The 18,965-nt window shown below is 33.7% G+C and overlaps 1 protein-coding gene across 1 annotated transcript in view; it reads right to left on the reverse strand.

The window, feature by feature from the left end:
- The window catches only part of PCLO (piccolo presynaptic cytomatrix protein), a 411,647-nt gene that overhangs the window by 120,007 nt on the left and 272,675 nt on the right, over window positions 1-18,965 (reverse strand). The window contains exons 9-10 of the mRNA XM_029928192.1: window positions 16,329-16,465; window positions 9,285-9,375 (exon numbers count right to left, since the gene is read on the reverse strand). Of these exons, the coding sequence (XP_029784052.1) occupies window positions 9,285-9,375; window positions 16,329-16,465 (228 nt within the window). The remainder of the gene's footprint in view (window positions 1-9,284; window positions 9,376-16,328; window positions 16,466-18,965) is intronic.

Raw genomic sequence — 18,965 nt, forward strand, 5'->3', positions numbered from 1 at the left:
AAGAAAAAGAAAAAAAACCTGTCTGTTTATACAAGAGGAAAATGAAGCTTTGCAAGGTTGAGAGCTCAAGGCAACACCTGATAATATGGCAAAGCGAGAGGGAAGCCCACACTCTTGATCCATGTAAGTGACTAGGAGTGCATCTCCTACCTGGTTGGCACCAGTGCACCCGGTTTAGAATCAGAAGGGATGGATTTGAGAGCATTACCCTGTTCGGTTGCAGAGAGGAGAATGATGGGAGAGATTGCAATTAGGCCTTTAAAAGAAGAAACCGTCAAAATAGAGGAAATGTGTTGGAAACCAGCACTTCTCACTCAAGACTAAGGAGAGGAAATGTTTTGGCTTAGGCAATAGATCATAGCATACCATTTAACCTGTAGCGGGGATTGATTAAATGGATCCTTTGATGTTTTGTTTTGTCTAAGATAACTTTTATTTTTCTACTGATGCATAAAAGTGATGCCATGCTTATATCTTTCATATATTACCAACATGAAATTGTTACTTTTTTAGTATTACATCTTCAGTCATTTTTGTATTTTCATATCTATATTACAAATATGAACCACATATACAGCTGTTAAATGAATAAATAGTTGGATTAATACTCCTATCTTGGTATACAACTCTATAAAGAACAAAGTGCATAGAAGCCCGGTAGCATGTTTGTTATAATTATCACTATTTTGGGGGAAGAGTTGAGAAACTGATTAGCTGAGAAGAGTTCTGAATTTGCTGAGTCACTTTAGATATACAGATAAAATTCAGGTGTCCAGATTATTTTTGCACTACAGTCTAAACCTGTTCTCATCAAAATCAATTTGCTAGTGGTGAATGAAGTATTCGACATAGTTAAACACCTTCTATCTTCCAATATATATCAGGAGATGCTTTTCTTTAGAGTGAAATAATGCAATTATTTTGGTTATTTTCATGTCTCACTGTTACTACTACCTGGAAAGGACAAGGAATGTTACATGTTGCTAGGTGACCAGCTATGGATAGTCTAACATTCCACTCATTGTGCTTTAAACAAAAAGAGAGTTGTTCTTATTTTCAGCCAATGTCCTATTACATCAGATGTTTTCAACTTCTGTCAGATGTCTCAAAATATATGACTGTTAATGGATGAATTCTGTTTGGCTTCAGTATCCATACCAATACTGTTTTATATTTAATACATTATTTGATTTTTCTCATACTCTTTAGCATCATTTTCAGGAATAGAGGTAAATAAAAAGCAACTAACATTTCAAGAATTTCACCTGTGTGTCTTAAACATTTTTATATTAAAAAATTATATCTGGGAGCCTGGGTGGCTCAGTTGGTTAAGTTTTGGACTTTGGCTCAGGTCATGATCTCAAGGTTCCCAAGACTGAGGCCCCCGTTAGGCTCTGTGCTGACAGCTCAGAGCCTGAAGCCTGCTTCAGGTTCTGTGTCTCCCTCTCTCTCTGCCCCTCTCCAACACATGCTCTCTCTCTCTCAAAAATAAATACAAACATTTAAAAAATTTTAAAAAATTCTGCAACTTTTTATGTTAGGTACTATCCATAACATTTCAGGACAATGAAGCTAAGATGAAGGAAATTTAGACACTTCCCTAGGTTGTCCAGCATGTAAATAACTTAAGATTGGAGCCCATTTTTTCTCATGACTACTTCTACATCTTTGTCCTTTTATATACTTTTCTCATTACTCTGTTTGTCAAGAAAATTTTCTAGGAGATCAGTATAAATTCTTATTCTTTTAAATGAATCTCATTTCTTATTGTCCGATTTTCCATGGCCAACTCATACATTTTGGATTTACACCCTTAAATTTCACATTAAATTTAAATGGTAATTGATATTATCATTTGTCCTCCTCTCCTATGGGTTGAGTATCTGGAATGTCTTCATCCTCTCCTGCTGGAGTCAATCAGTAATCCTTTTAATTTAATTTTATGAAGAGTGCATAGAAAAATGTGCTAATGTATCTCCATTAGCAGGAAGAAAATTGTGCAAGCAATATTCATCCTGATAGGTATCAGGAGGAGTGATGATTTTCATGTGGAACTGGCCTTGACAATAAACACTTCCTTTGTTACTGAGGAAATGAATGCAAGCTTTCATTAAAATTTACTGGGAAGAAATTGTGATTTTAGAAGAGATTCTGCCTGATCTACAATTCATTTCTATAAGTTTATACTCAGTTTATCTCTAAAAATAATTTAAGAGGCTTACAATGTGAAACTGTATCATATATAATTGCACTCTTACAATGAGAAATTGTATGTATATAATTATACTCTTAAAATGAGAATGAAAGTAAAGAAGTCCCCCCGAATGGGAAAGGAGAAATTTCCATGTCAAGGCCCACCGTGTAGGATCTGGTGAAGTTCCAGCGATTAGGGTGGAATACACATGTTCTCCGAATGACAGTTACATTTTCTCTTGTAACTCTCATCTCTGTAATCCACTACTATTTGAAAAAATAAAGTTTAACTAGCTGCTGTTGTTCTTTTAAAGCTATACTGAAACACTTCTGCTCCACTTTTTAAAATGTTAGTCCAAAATATCTCTCCCAGTGAGTCTTAACAAAGGGGAGGAGGGAAAGGAATTCTATGGCAGGGTTAGGGCAGAGTCCCTGATTTCTCATTACAATTAGTTGCCAACATTCTTTAGGAACAAAGCAAGGATGTCTACTCTCACTACTCTGTTCAACACTGTACACAAAGTTCTAGCAAGTGCAATAAAGAAAAAAATCAATTAACAATTTCAGTTGGGAAGGAAGAAATAAAGCTGTCTCTATTTGCAGATGACGTGAACTTGCATCCTCAGAAAATCTCCAGGATTCCACACAAGAAAACTGATAGATCAAAAAGCAACATTAGCAAGGTTATAAGCTAAAAGATCAATATACAAAAATCAATTGTATTTCTATAAAACTGCAATGAATAGTCCAAAACTGAAATCAAGAAACAACACCATTTATAAAAGCAACAAAAAGAAAAACAATTTGGGACATACTTAGCAAAAGACATGCTAGCCTTCTACACGGAAAACTATAAAACTTTACTGAAAAATATTAGAGAAGAAATGAGTAAATGAAGAAATATTACATGTTCATGAACGAAATGGCTCAATGTTATTAAAATAACACTTCTGTCCAAAATGATCTATAATTTCAGTGTAATCCCTATCATAATCCCAGAAGACTGATACTATATAATATTATAAAAATTAAAAGGATCTATAATAACCAAAACAATTTTGAAAAGGTGGGCTTACACTACCAGAGTTTAAAACCTAATATAAAACAGTAATAAGCAAGAAAGTATAGTAGTGGTGAAATAATAGTTACATAGCCAAAAATAATCCTTATATTAATGGTATATAAATGGCTTTTTGACAAACGTGACAAAGCAATTCAATGGGAGTTTTTCTTTAAAGTACTTACACAAATAGATATCCATTTGTGTTTCAAAAAAAAAATGTGGATTTCTGCCTCAGACCATACAAAACCCAACATAAAATAGGTAAAAAACCAAAATGTATAATGCTTCTGGTATAAAAAAAAAAAGAGAGAAAATCTTTGTGACCTCGGGATAATTCTTTTTTTTTTTAATGTTTTTATTTTATTTTATTTTTGAGAGAGCAAAAGAGATAGCGTGAGAAGAGGAAGGTCAGAGAGAAAGGGAGACACAAAATCTGAAGACAGGCTCTAGGCTCTGAGCTGGCAGCAAAGAGCCTGACACGGGGCTCAAAACCACGAACCGTGAGATCATGACCTGAGCTAAAGTCGGACACTTTTTCTTAATACTCTATGAAGAACTCAGCCTAGTCCATAAAGAAGCGAAATACTGATAAACTGAATTCCATTAATATGTTATACTTTCCCCTTAAAATAATTCATTAAAAGCACAAGACACAGACTAGATGAAAATATATTCAAGTCATATACCCTATAAAGGACTTGTCTCCAAAATATATAAATAATTCATACAACTCAGTAAGAAGACAGACAAACCAAATAAATAATGGGGAAAGTATCTGAACAGACATTTCACCAAACTTCTTTGCATTGTTTATATGCATTGTTTATGACATAATTGCCAATGAATTGCATTGTTCATATGCATTGTTTATAACCAACTGAAATGTACTCATCACCATAGGTCATTAGGAAAACAGAAGTTGAAACAATGAGTTATCATCTACACCCACCCCAAAAAATAAACATTATCAAGTGTTGGCAATAATATGGAGAAAGCGGAACCCTCAGATATTGCTGGCGAGAATGTAATATGGTAGACTCATTTTCGAAAACTATTTGCCAGTTTCTTAAATAGTTAGAAAGAAACCTACCATAGAACAATTCCACTTCTAGGAAATCATTAAAAAATATCATATGTTCACACTCAAACTTGTATGCAAATATTTAAAAACTGGGAAAAATCCAATGGATAAAAAAAAAATGCAGAACATCCAAACAATGGAGTGCTAGTTAGCAATAAAAAAGTTCAAACGATTGATACATGTGATAAAATAGATAAACTTCAAAATGTTGGAAACTGAAAGGAGCCAAACACCAAAACTTCATACCATATGATTCAATTTATATGCCCAGAAAGGGCAAACTTAGAGACTGAATGTAAATCTCCTGCCTGTGGCTGGAGCATTGAAGGTGGATATTGCTAACCGGCTCGAGGGAATTTTTTGTAATGACTGAAATGTTCTAAAACAAGATTATGGTGATGGTCACAAAACTCCATAAGTTTACTAAAAGTAATTGATTTGTACGCTTACCATGTGTACATTTATGATATGTAAATTATGCCTTATTAAAGCTATTTATTTTGAACAGTTATCCATATTTGGTATTGCTACCAACTCAGATCCAATGAGACCTGTTATATTTGCCTCCTATTTCTAAAAGCTCATAAAGATGGTAGACTAACAAAGAATAGAAAATGAGCCACGATTTCCATGGAAACTACTGCTGTCTTTTGAACCTAAACATATTTAGTGTTCTTCACTATTATACTTGCTAATTAGTCTTTCTAGCCTTGCAGATGTAGCCAGTTCATTATGGAACTATACATAAGCAAATATCTTTTTGAAATCAGAAGAATTTCTTTGGCTTGTTTGAAACAGCTGTGTTTGTAGACCCATAAGATGGTTTTAAATAAACAAGAGAGACTCATTTCTTTAGTGTTACATTTTATTCTGTTTTTTCTTCTGATAACTTCTAAGAGAAGGGGAAATAACATTTGTTGAGTGTATAGTAAGTATAGGATTTTGTGCTAGGTTCATTTGCAATTATGTCAGATACAGAGAGTTGGTCTTACTTTACAGATGAGCAAACTTATTCTCAAAATTTAAATAAGCAATAGAGTTTAACTCTAACTCAGGTCTTTTTGCAAAAATTCACTATCTACTCTCTTCATTTTGTTGCCTTGTGGTGCACTGAATACTTTCAAAACCATTTTACAGTTGTTGATCAGCACCTATATCTTTAAATTTTACAGTTAACAGTTAAAGGATCTATTTTCTAAAAATTACAGATCACTTGAAAGAAGATTGTATGTATTTCTCTCTGAAAACACCACAAAAATATAAATAATGGTGTATATATATATATATATATATATATATACACGTGTGTGTACACACATATATGTATGGATGTATATATAGGTATGGACAATAAGAGTTATATATACATATAAATTCCTTGGTTTTGTCCCAGTTGTTCCTAAAATTCTACTGTAATAATTAACTTACACTTCAGATTTTACTATCAAATTATAAGAACGGTTTAGATAAGAGTCTGTGTTGGATTCATTCTATGACTCTTGCAATGCACACAATGTAAATCACACCAGCGGTGTTCAATCAGTAAATAATAACAAATAAATAATTAAGTGTAGCCAATATGAGATATAAAAACAACTGCATCCTATCCAGAGAACTCCGTTATGACCCAGCAATAGCACTGCTAGGGATTTACCCAAGGGATACAGAAGTGCTGATGCGTAGGGACACATGTACCCCAATGATCGTAGTAGCAATGTCAACAATAGCCAAAACATGGAAAAAGCCTAAATGTCCATCACCTGATGAGTGGATCAAGAAGATGTGGTATATATACACCATGAAGTACTACATGGCAATGAGAAAGAATGAAATCTGGCCATTTGCAGCCAAGTGGATGAACCTCGAGGGTGTCATGCTAAGCGAAATAAGCCAGGCAGAGAAGGATAGATACCATGTGTTCGCAGTCATAGGTCTAACAGGAGAACAGGAGAAACCTAATGGAGGACCAGGGGGAGGGGAAGAGGGAAAGAGAGTTGGGGAGAGAGAGGGATGCAAAACTTGAGAGACTATTGAATACTGAAAAAGAACTGAGGGTTGGAGGGGAAGGGGGAGGGGGGAAAGAGGTGGTGGTGATGGAGGAGGGCACTTGTGGGGAAGAGCACTGGGTGTTGTATGGAAACCAATTTGACAATAAACTAAAAAAAAATCAAAGAAACAACAACTGCAAAATACATTTTATGTTGTATTAGTTTTTATAGGAAGAACAAAAGCTTATTTCTAACTTTTTAAATCTTCTATGTAAATATTCTTAGAGTGATGGTTCTCAAACATTTTGATTTTAATGAGCCATTTATATTCATTAATATTACTGAGGACCTCAAAGAGCTTTTGGTTCCATGGGTTACAGTTCTATCATTTTCTGTATTATAAATTAAAAGTGAGAGTTTAAAACATTAATGAATTTAAAAATAATAAACTCATTCTATGTCAAAATGACATTTTTAGTAAAAATTTATTTAAAAAATAAAACATACGAAATAGGTGGTATTGTTTTATGTTATTACAAAGCTTCTTAAATTCTCATATTTGCTCTGTATACTGTCTGTTGTGATGTCACACATCATGTAACCTCTAAAAAAAAAACCTCTACTGTATATTCACAAGAAAATGAGAGTGAAAAGGCAAATGCTTCTTAGCATTTACTATGAAAATAGTTTTGCCTTTGTGGATATCATGAAAGAATCTTGGAAATCATGAGGGTTTCCTGCTCATACTTGGGAAGCATATGGGAGAAACAATAGAAAAATAGCACACACGTCCTATTCTGGTCTCATATTTTGAAATTGAAAATAAAAATATATTTTCTCTTTTCATGAGGTGTACCAGTTTGGATAATACTTATGAAATATTTTAATGCTATTTCCAGTTAGAATGGCTTATTAAACTATTATAGAAGATACACAATATTTCTACTTTCAGTGTGTTTCTATAACCAAGATGAAATGCACCAATGGCTGTTTGGCCCTCTGTTTGGGAGAACAGATAGACTACATTTTACTCTTCACTCTTTCCTTGCTTACAGCCTCATCTTGTTAATAAAGCCATTTAAATTGTTAGTTTTGATAGCTTTTTCACTAACTGAGGAAGCTACTAGCCACTGTTGTTCTTCTCTAAATATGAAAAACTAACAGAAACTTAATTTTTTTTACTATGGAAAACTGCCTGCATATAAAAAAGTAGTGGAGGTCTATAATATAACCCACGGTGGTCAATCTTCCAGCTCCAACCATTACCAAACCTCAGTCAATCTTTTTTCATCTATTCCTTCACCATTCTCCACACAACTAGTTTTGGAGAAAAATCCCATATATGGCTTCTTCTGTAAATATTTTAGTATGTATCTCAACAAAACATGCCCTTAACATTAATGTAAAAATGGTACAACATAGCTAAAAAAGAAATAACAGTAAATCCTTAAATATCACCAAATATTTAGTCAAGCAAAATAGGCTTTTGGTTGAGTGGCAAACAGCAAAAAGATTAGCCGCTCTGATTAGCGCAAATGCTACGTGTCAGGGTTTGCTTGCCACTAGCTTAGAATTTCTGGGCATTGTTTGCCAAAGAAGTCATTTCTGGCTGTAGTTGTGCATATATACATGTACTTAAATCCCTTGGAGGTACTGAGGACTTAAAAACAAGATGAATTGTTTCAAAACATTTAATTTACTATGAGATCATGCTGTCCAAGGATACATGCAAAAGATATACCGTAGTAATTAATGCAGGAAAATATAATGGGGAAGATATTTTTACTTTTATATTAGATAAGTGCCAAAAGAAAAAGACGCATGCAGAGAGATGATGCAGTATACTGCTAGTAAATGTACTGTTTAAAACCATGATTCTTGCTTCTTCTTTTGTAAAATCTACAAAGGAAGTTGAATTTAGTTTTCAGACTAGAGTACATACAATGAGCTATCAATCACTATTATTTCTGTCTTTTTCATATTTAAAACTTTTTTTTTTCAAATTGTGGTAAAGGAAAGCAAATTAAAATGAGTTGCAAAAGACAAAAAAGGTTGAGGGATGATTAATACAGTATAAAAGTAAGAATATGGCTAGAAAATAGATTTATTAACATAGAGTTCTGATGACTTAGTAAAACAGTTTGAAGATTTCTGTTGCTGGCACTGAAAACAAAAATTGGAATTGCTGGGGAAGAACTATGTTGTTTTGCTTTATTAGCTGGAGGGATCTGAAATAGTCTGTAGAAGTAATTATTCCACAGAGTTATTCCATAGTAATTATTCCAATCCATAAAGCCCATGGATTTTAAGATTCACCCCTGGGATTTTCACATTGTGTGCATGCAATGAAACTATGAAAGTTTAAGTTACACGTCTCTGATAGGAGGAAAATTGCACAATCTTAAAAGGAAACAACATTAGATTCCTAATCAATTCATTCTCTACGAAAATAGACAAAATTGCACATCCATGTATTCCATGGTCTAAATGTGCAAGGAACAATAGCAAGCAAACTGAAAAAATACCTATTTTTGTCCTTGGTTATATTAGTCCTTAAAGAAAAAAACCCTGCAGCATGTACACCATGTTAGATATATCACCTATATACATATTAGTTCTCTGTTTCCTGTAAAGAATGTTTCACAGTTCTAAAACCAGCTACCATACTGCTCAAAAGAAAAAGAATTGTGGGGCATTACAATGCCATGTATGTTTTAAAAATGCAGTTAATGAAAAACTGACCTAAAGATGTACCCATCGGTAATCTGTCAGATTAACAACTGTGTCATTATAATCTTTTATGTTCAAATGTATAGTCTGCTTACTTTTGGAAATTCTCCAAACACAATTTTTGGCATAAAGAGCAGTGTCTTCTAAAATTGAGGAAGTCATCTAAACTGAAATCCAAATACTTATCCCAACCTGACACTAAAAAAGAAGGTTATTTGATTTTGTTTACCTGAAACCGTGTGATCCTTAGAGTCTCTTGTTATTTTTATCCTTGCATGAGGAAAGATGTAGTGCACAGTCTTCCCGTTCATCTGTATAATCTAAGATATACATATGATAAAGTGAAAAATCAATGTTTAAAGATACAAAGTGTAATATACAGAATTAGACTTGTTTTTTTAAGTGGATTAACTCAATCATTAAAAATATTACCAGATTCTCAAATGATCAAAATTTAAGTATCCTATACCATATAATATTATTGGTTTCTGAGTTCATCACCAGCTTCACATGTATAACAAATTTCTCTTGCAAATTGATTTTCTGTTTGGCAAATTACTGAGCACACTTAAGTGCTTCTGAAGGATGTCTGTTCTTACAATAGTACAGAGACAACAGTAGGGAGACCATGTGTATGAAAAACTGCAAGTCTCTGATTTTGCTCTGAACAGCCTAGAAATGGAAAGGTATTTTTCATTTTCAGCAACCAAGAGGTGCTAGAGGAAAAAAGGCAGAAAAATCCTCATATCACATGTTTATCACTTTAATAGTGACTGCTTTATATTTGTGTTGCTTTGGTTTTATGGTGGAGCTGTGCTTTTCCTGTGCATATCTATTGGAAGTTTCAATGTTCATTGGTTGTTGAGGCTAGTTCCATATAGACATAAAGCCTTCGTTTGTTCTAGTTCTTTCTGAGGCCTTCCTCTTATTCAAAGCCCTGTCATGGATGGAGTTATCACTCATTTACTGCTGACATTCCTTCAAGAGGAAGCAGCAACAATTAAAACCTCTGTAGTCTGTGATTCCAATTCCCATTATTGAGATTTGAATATGAGAGTACTATGGGTCGCATTATCTGTTTTCTCCTGGCAAAATGTGATTTCAGAAACAAAACAAATTAGTGAATACAAACTTGTATCTTCTATTTTACAGAACTTTGCTTTTAAATGAGTATTGTGAAATAATGAAAGATAAAAATAGTGAAATATTTAGTCATATCTGTATTAATAGGATTTTACTAGCATGAACTCTTCTATCACCTTGGAAAATTTTGAATAAAATTACAAACAAAATTAAGTTTACTGAAGAAGTTTAAGAAGTGCCTGAATGACAATTAAGTGTCTCACTCTTGATCTCACAGTTTGATTGATGAGATCAAGCCCCGAGTAATTCTCTGCACAGACAGCATGGAGTCTGCTTGGGACTCTCTCTCTCCTCTCTCTCTGCCACCCACCTCCTTTCCCTGGTTGCATGCACACATGCATGCTCTCTCTCAAAATAAAGAAATAAGCATTAAAAAAAAGAAGAATATGAGAGTGCTGAAACAAAATATTAAATAGAATTTGAACTTGAGATGTTGACTTTGTGAGGAAAGATTCTTTGAATACTTGTGTGGTTTCAGTGTGTAAATCCAGATGTAAAACTGTTAAAATTATACATGTTAAAAGTAAAATATGCATTGAAAAATGCAAGCTTAAATTATAGCCTTTAGCTTTTATTCTCCTCAGGAAAGAATAAGCTTAATCAGGTTTCTGATTAACAGAAAACATTCCCCAAACAACAGCAGAATCCTGTTGAGTCCAGGAATATTATATGAATTCTTCAAAGTAAAACTAAAATGTTGTTTGCAAGATTATAAACCTGTTATGTATAATTAGTTAATCTAAATAATGCATACAACTACAACTTTGTAAGTCAGTGAAAACCTTATTTTTTGGGGTAACTGGGTGGCTCAGTCACTTAAGCAACAGCTCTTGATTTTACTCACTCAGGTTATGATCTCATGGCTCCAGGTTGGGCTCTGTGCTGACAGCAAGAGCCTGTGTGGGACTCTCTCTCCTCTTTCTGTTTCTCCCCCTACTGGCATGTTCTCTCTCTCTCTCTCTCTCTCTCTCTCTCTCACTCTCTCAAAATAAACAAATAAAACATTTTAAAAAAAGAAAACCTTATTTTTTAAAAAATCCTTTTTTTAAACATTTATTCATTTTTGAGAGACAGAGTCAGAGCATGAGCAGGTGAGGAGCAGAGAGAGAGGGAGATACAGAGTCCTAAGCAGGTTCCAGACTCTGAACTGTCAGTACAGAGCCTGATGCGGGGCTTGAACCCACAGACCGCGAGATCATGACTTGAGCCGAAGTTGGACACTTAACCAACTGAGTCACCCAGGCACCCCTACCTTATTTATTTTCATGGAAGAAAGAGTGTATCCATTTTCCCTTTTTCTCCCTGTCTTGTTTGCTCTGTGTCAGTCTCTGCCTACCTCTCTCTCCTTTCTTCATCCCTCTTAATTTCTCTCCTCTGCCTTTGTTCCTTCCCTTCCCTTCATCCTTTCTCCTACTTCTGTTTTCACTCCTATTCCTCCCTCCCCTAATCTGCATTTAAAGATCTTCATATTTTTATTAAAAATTAAACTATGTGCAGTGAAAATTCTACAACTACTAGATATAAGTGAACTTTAGTTTGGTACTGTAGATAATCAAAGTTGGTATTATTTCATTTTATTTTAAATTTCTTTAATTTCCTGTTTTATTTAACAACAATCTTAAAAAAATCACTTTTTCTACTTGGCCAAAAATAAAGTAAGAAGACACATTTTCACCTTTTGCTATTCTTTCCAAATCTCTAGACTAGTAAGAGTTTGATGTAATCTCAAAGCATTTGCTGCACAGCCAGGACAGAAGTGGGATTTTCCGAATTTTCTCCGACTTTTATCAGCTAACCATGATCACTTTCTAATCTGTGCCTATGAGGATGTTAGTAGGAGGAATGTTAGCATCTTCATTTCTATAAACTGTTGCGTTCAGTACATCTAATAGCAACTTCAAGGTTTCAGAGACTGTCTGTAACAGCATCCTGAAGTCACTTGATAAATTCAAAACATTAAACCGCCATAATTATGACTAATGTGACCAAAAATGTGTAGAAAGCAGTGGTGTCTGCCTCCCATGTATGAACTAGGTGAATCTTAGCTCTTCTCTAAGCAGTGGAGGTGAATATTCAGGGATCCCCAGCGGATGGGCTTTCAGGGTACATGCTGCTCCGGCCAAATAAGAGTAGGAGCAGGATGTTAAGCAGGGCCCACACCTCTCCCCCAGAGTCTGGTCTCTGACATCACTCTTTTGGTGATTCTGCACTGAAAGAACTATCATTTTTATGCCTCCTAGCCAAAGGATTATTCTTCCTCCCTATACATATGCTTGTAAACAACTGAGCCCTCAAACTTATGAAATGATAACACGTGTGATAACATATCTGTTATTCACACACATTCATCCTTTCCCTCTCTTAAACACCGTGCATGCTAGACGCAGGGAAGAGAGCATCCTTTTTGTGTTCCAAGTACTGTGCTAGAGCCTTTGGTGTATGGAATCAGGAGTCCCTGCTCTCTAGGAGCTCATAGACTATGACATAATGCCTGCAAAGCTATGGGAGCACAAGGAGACAACACTTGCCCGGATTTGTGGGGAGGTGGTGGGGGTTGTGTGAGAGAAGTCTTCTAGTCAGATAGGGCATGGACATTGAGACGCAAGTGATGAGTAGAGTTAGCCATGGGAGGGAAGAGGAAGAGTACACAGGGCCAGGGAAAAGACATCCAAAGGCCTAAACTATAAGGGAGGAGTGGCTTTCTCAGAGCAGTTCAATGTACCTCCATATTGCAGCTGCAGGACGACTGCAGAAGACGTGTGTATTAGTGCAGAACACAGAAGCATCTGGCACCAATCAGGAAGTGGTGACCGTATACTCACCCTGTGAGGGGTATCAGTCCTATTTCAAGATGAGGTAAAGAAGGCAAAGCCATATTTGTTTCTTTTCAAAGTATATTTATACACATATATTTATACTTATATTTAAAGAACAATATGATTTTGAGTTTAATAAACATTTAGAAAACATTTTCTGGGTTTCTCTTGTATTTTTATATATTTTTAAACCAGAGAAATTCATGTTTGCATTAGTCAGTCTGGGTTTATTACTTTGCCTCTAGAAGATTTTATGAGTATAAAGTTATGCATAAGTTGCCAAATAAAAGCATTCAGCTTTATTAGTACCAAGAGCTCGATATTACCATTTTATGAATAGAGACATAAACAAATTAATAAAATGAGAATGCCATTTGGTTATTCTCTCTAGACCAAAAAACAGTTATGACAAGTTAATGACAGAGTATTTGAAGATAAATATTAATGCAAAAACATTAATTTTAACGTTATGTAAATATAATCAAAGCATATGTTGTCTTCTGTGTAGTTTTTTATAGGAAAAACTATAATGAAATCAAAGCAGTTAGTGTCCCATATTTGTTACTTTTGCTACATACTTGTTACTTTTTGGAAGAGGTTGAAGATTACAATCTGGAAGGGGCACAAGGTGGTGTGTGGGGGGCAGGCAAGGTTCCCTTTTATGGTCTGTATGCTGGTTATAAGGCTGTGCACTTTATAACTAGTTTATAATTCTGTATATTTGCAGTTTTGGTAACTGTATATGTAGTTTTTGTTTGTATGTTAGACATCAAATTAAAAAATGTAATAAACTGGGGTACCTGGGTGACTAAGTCAGTTAAGCATCTGACTCTTGATTTCGGCTAAGGTCATGATCTCATGGTTCATGAGCTTGAGCCCCATGTCCAGCTTTGGGCTGACAGTGCATACCCTCTTTGGGATTCTCTCTCTCTCTCTCTCTCTCCATTTCTCTCTGCCCATGCTTTCTCTTCCTCTCTTGTTTTCTCTCTCTCTCTCTCCCCATCCCTCATTCCCTCCTTCTCTCCCTCCCTCTCTCAAAACTAATTAAATAAATTTAAAAAATGAAATAAACATAAATGTAAAAAAGAAACCTTTTAATAAAAGTCTCAGTACTTTATTATATTTACCTAAAAATAATTCTAACAGGGACCCTTACATTTCTTCCTTATAAAAAAATAGTAAACTCATGAAATGATTCTTAAATATGCTCTCTCTGCTTAGTTTTGACATTATATTGGTTTATAAACATATTTTGTTTAAATAGAATGCATTATGTCCTCAGTGGATTAAAATCATAAAAGGGAAGAGGTTAGTAACAGAAAAATTAAAATGAAAAATTAGGGTTATCAATGGTCCATCTACATACAATAGAATTTTAGAAAATACATTTTGAGCTGGATACAGATTATGTTAAAATGTATCCTCCAAGAATATTGGTTGAATAAATTAGTTGTACAAGACATTCTAAGCGTCCGTGGAATAGTAGTGTCAGGAAATAATTGTATACAAGTTATTTTCTAGCTCTGTGGTTTATATATTTCATCTGATTAAGGTTTCTTTAAAGGATTTGTGTTTTCATTGACCTTATGTAGGTTTGTGGGAAATACTAAACTTCAAAGAAACAAATGAGACAGGTAAGATATAAAAAAGTAAGCCATTATAGAGAGAAACTCATAATGAAATATATTCAAGGGAGCTATTTTCAGCTGACAGGTTTATTATTCTAGTAACTATAGATAAAAAGAGGTAAATTTATACTTCATAAACATGTTCAGAATGATTACATTAATTTTTCTTGCTCTCTAGTATGTTCTATTTGAAAAGATTGAACTGCAACTATATATACATTTTTAATAATAATAAGTTAAGCTAAGAAAAGTATAATTCAATTCTCTGATACATTTTGAAGTACAAAGCAATGAATGTGGACATGTATATCGAGGTAAACACAATCGTAACCCAAAATCTTTCTTAAAAATAGTTATTTGTGTGTTTGTTTATTTATAGTAAGTGTGTTCCTTAATCCCCTTATCCTGATTGACCCATTTACCCACCCATGGTTACCAGAGGAGAGGATGGGGGGATGGAGCTAGGCCAAAATCTTATTAAAGATATCAAAAACACTAAAAGAGAATGTTTATAATAGAGAGAGAAGAATTCCAAGATTTCTGGAAAATATGACATATAATATCAAAATAGAATAAAATTTGAGATAAAGAAATCCTATTTAGCAGCTAGGAATTTATCCAGGAAAACTGAAACTGCTTTGGAAGAAATAAAATTTGAGTATAGATGTTTTCTTTTCAAGATTACTTATATGTGCAATGTCATCTTTTTTATACTTTAGTGTGACATTGAGCTAAACTACAATAAGTTCATACAGTTTACATTTGCCATTCAAAATAATTGTGTACTATATCAGAGAATCACTAATCAGACGGGATGATTTGGGAATTAATGTTTATGAAATAAATCAACTATTTCTTCTGAGGGTATTTTAATGATTATGGGTAAAGAGTCTGAAAGTCTCTGATCTTAAGGTAATTGATTTAAAACCACTGAGCTTATCAGAGGAACCTCCTTCAATTTATCCAACAGTTGAACTCCCAGGTGTCTTTCAAAATTGATGTGAAATTCATGCAAAATTCATTTGTTCTTAAGTGAATATGACCGTGAATTTTTGTATCATATTTATCTAATTGTAAAATGTATCTCTAAGTTTAGTTTCCCCTATAGATAGATATTATCTACTTTATGAGTTTTTCTGATGATAAAATACAAAGATAATATAAAACTAACATGTCCATATAATAGACTAAAATATAAATTCTCCTCTTTCCCACAGTGAAGCCTTCCCTGACCCAGCTGAATTGGTTTGGTCATTCCTTTATTTCCTGTATTTCCTAACACCTGAACACACTATTATTGGAAAGCACAGAAATTATCCAAATCTACTTTACCAATATTCTGTAAGCTCTTTAGGAGCTACACGTATTCTCCTGGTACACCAGTGTTGGGAATGTTGTACAAATTTAATTGTCTTTTGGAGGAATGAATCACTTAAATTGCCCAGGAGAAGCACCATTGCTATGCTGCAAAGTCAACAGCCATGGCTGATAAATAAGGTAGTTAGTATTTTAAATTACTGAAAAAAAAATCTTTTTTATAAACTTGACTGACAAAAGTCCTATGCATTTCAGGATAAATGAGACTGAGACCATTCTAGGATGATTGTTTGATTAACCGATTGATGAACAAATTTTTTGTGGTGGTGGAGGATAAATCTTAAAGAGAATGCTCAATATAACACTTACTTGCTCTTGATGTTGACTAAGTGGTCTAGAGTGGACCAATCTTTCTGGCAGTTTGCGATCCAGACCATGTCCATTTTCCAAACGAGATTCCCTGGGTTTGTCAAACCAATCTGTTTCTTCACGACGCAGATGATAGGCTTTGGAGACCAAGGAAATATCAAACATTGCAACCACAACTAATCCAGATAGAGGACAGAAGATGTTCCGAAGTACCAACATGCTCTAGGCTTGTTAACCATTCATGCATTTCAAATACAACTCCCAATAGAGTGAGAAAAATCATTTCCAATATTATGATAAAAATTTGCTACCATGGAATAACTTAGAAAAAATAATGTACACACCTCTCAGAGAAAAATAAAATAAAATTTTAAATGAGAAGAAATTTTGATAGTGACTGAATCAATGAACAAGTGAATATGCCTCAGAAGTTATTTTATTCAATCTCAACCCTTTGGTTTCTACCTCTTCATCTCTCCCCCGCTACCTCCACCTATCACTAAAATCTGTGGAAAATGTCTTCCTTCACTCAGTACCGAAGGTTCTGTCACTTTCCCACTCTTATATCAAATAACTACTAAGTGGCTGGTGACTTTGAAAACCAAGTGAATATTTTTGAAAACATGACATTTCTATGATATTCAATAAATGAAACATTTATTTCTAAGACGATCCCAGGAAATACTGTGAGGGACATGTGTGCCATACTCATGTGGTAGCCTGTTATTCAAATATATTCACAAATTTTTATTAAAATTAAGTAATTATTTTCTGTGCGGTCACAGATTTAGGACTTCAATTGGAGAGTTGATTGCTTTTTATAATGTGGCAAAACTTGACATTTTAAAATACTTTTTTGAAATGCAACCATATTTAAGTACATATTTTGGTTCTTGGTACTTACAAGGTCTTTTAAAGGTATTATTTGACACCCCTCAATCTTATTTTACATGATATATACAATCTGACTTCATATAAAGCTTTATTTTTGCAAAAAAGATCCCTAATTTGTAAAATGATCCCTGGAAATACGTTGTTGTTTCCTAAATGGCAGATAGAACAGTCCTGTCAAGGTCTTGCACGGAAAGGTTCGTTAATGGTGCTATAAACTTAGGCTTTCTATAAATTCTAACATCTACACTGCCATACTTTTGAGGTCTAACTCATCAGAGTTTTCTTTTTCTGTCTGCATCCTTGATTGTCCTCACTTCCAAAACTTCCCAACACTTTTTTCCCCCAGGCAATTTCCATTACATCTTTGCTGGGAGGACTGGCAAACCAACAGCATATATGCCACGACTCACCTCCGTATCTCCTGTGATCTGGGTCCCGTGGTCATCTGCTGTGATTAACCATAGCATTTCCCCTCAATAAGCATGATAACTGATGATGTGTCATAATGCAGTCAGTCTTCAATTTGAGAAAAACCAATGTTACCTACCTGGTGTGTGGATGTATATGCACTTGTCTCATCTCTAATAGGAGATTCTAAGCTGCTTGAAGATAAGGCTCATAGCATCTTTTTTTTTTTTCCTTTTTTCTCCTTCTCTCAACACTAAAGTAATACCTTCTAAATGCCATAAAATTCAATACATGTTTGGGATATGAATTAAATAAAAAATTAATCATTAATTAGAAAAAGAAGTTAAATATCATAATTATGATATACACATTAAAAAATAAATATTAATTTGGACCTTGAACTTCATTAATAGTTACACAACCTTTACTTCCAATCTCCTTAATAATATATTATGGTTTTTAATAGTTTTAATATTACACTAAAAAATTAAACTTATGAAAAAATATTTAACGTCAAAGAAAATTAATAAGCAAATACCAAACAAAATTATAATTTAATCACTAGTTTCTTAACACTAGATTATCCCCAAACATAGTAACACTACATTATCTTACGTCTTACATATCTCTATTTATTTCTCATGAAAAAAATCTATACTGATTTTAATAAATGAGTATCTTGGATGAGATCGTAGTACACGATTTCACTTGAATATATACCTTGGCTAATTGCATTTGAAACATAATCCTTTAAATCACATTTCCTTGGCTATGTCTATACAAATAAAGCAGAATCTCAACCTGATCCAAACTTTGTCAATTTATTCCTGACTACATACTTTGACTGTCTGTTGTTTGTTACAGTAAATATATAACTAAGTTAGGATATCTGTCATACTTTGCATTAACAATTTATAGATCAATCAAGTGGAACCAGAATAAATGAACCTACTTTTACAACTCCAATTGTGTGATCTCCCATGGTAGGTGTGTACTTTAAAAATTAAATTTTATAAAAATATTTTATTAGTTTAAATAATTTGCTACAGATTAATATCTCCTTGTTTTCAACTGATGATATTTTCTTGAAATCTTAAATGTAAACTAAAAGTGAACTACTTGGGGGTCTAGTATTATTCACAGGCAACAGTTACATGTATAGTTCAATTGTATTCAGTATTAAACATAGATTACAAAAACAATTTTAAAAGACACTATATTAATGCTTTATATTTTGTTTTTGGCTCGGAGTACACTTTCAAAGAATGTTTTCAAGAAAATATTTGTAGAAATAAATATACTTGACTGTTTTTAGCTTAGCTTCCCTACAAATCT

The sequence above is a fragment of the Suricata suricatta genome, chromosome 2, assembly GCF_006229205.1.
Source record: "Suricata suricatta isolate VVHF042 chromosome 2, meerkat_22Aug2017_6uvM2_HiC, whole genome shotgun sequence".
In the NCBI taxonomy this organism is placed as follows: domain Eukaryota; kingdom Metazoa; phylum Chordata; class Mammalia; order Carnivora; family Herpestidae; genus Suricata; species Suricata suricatta.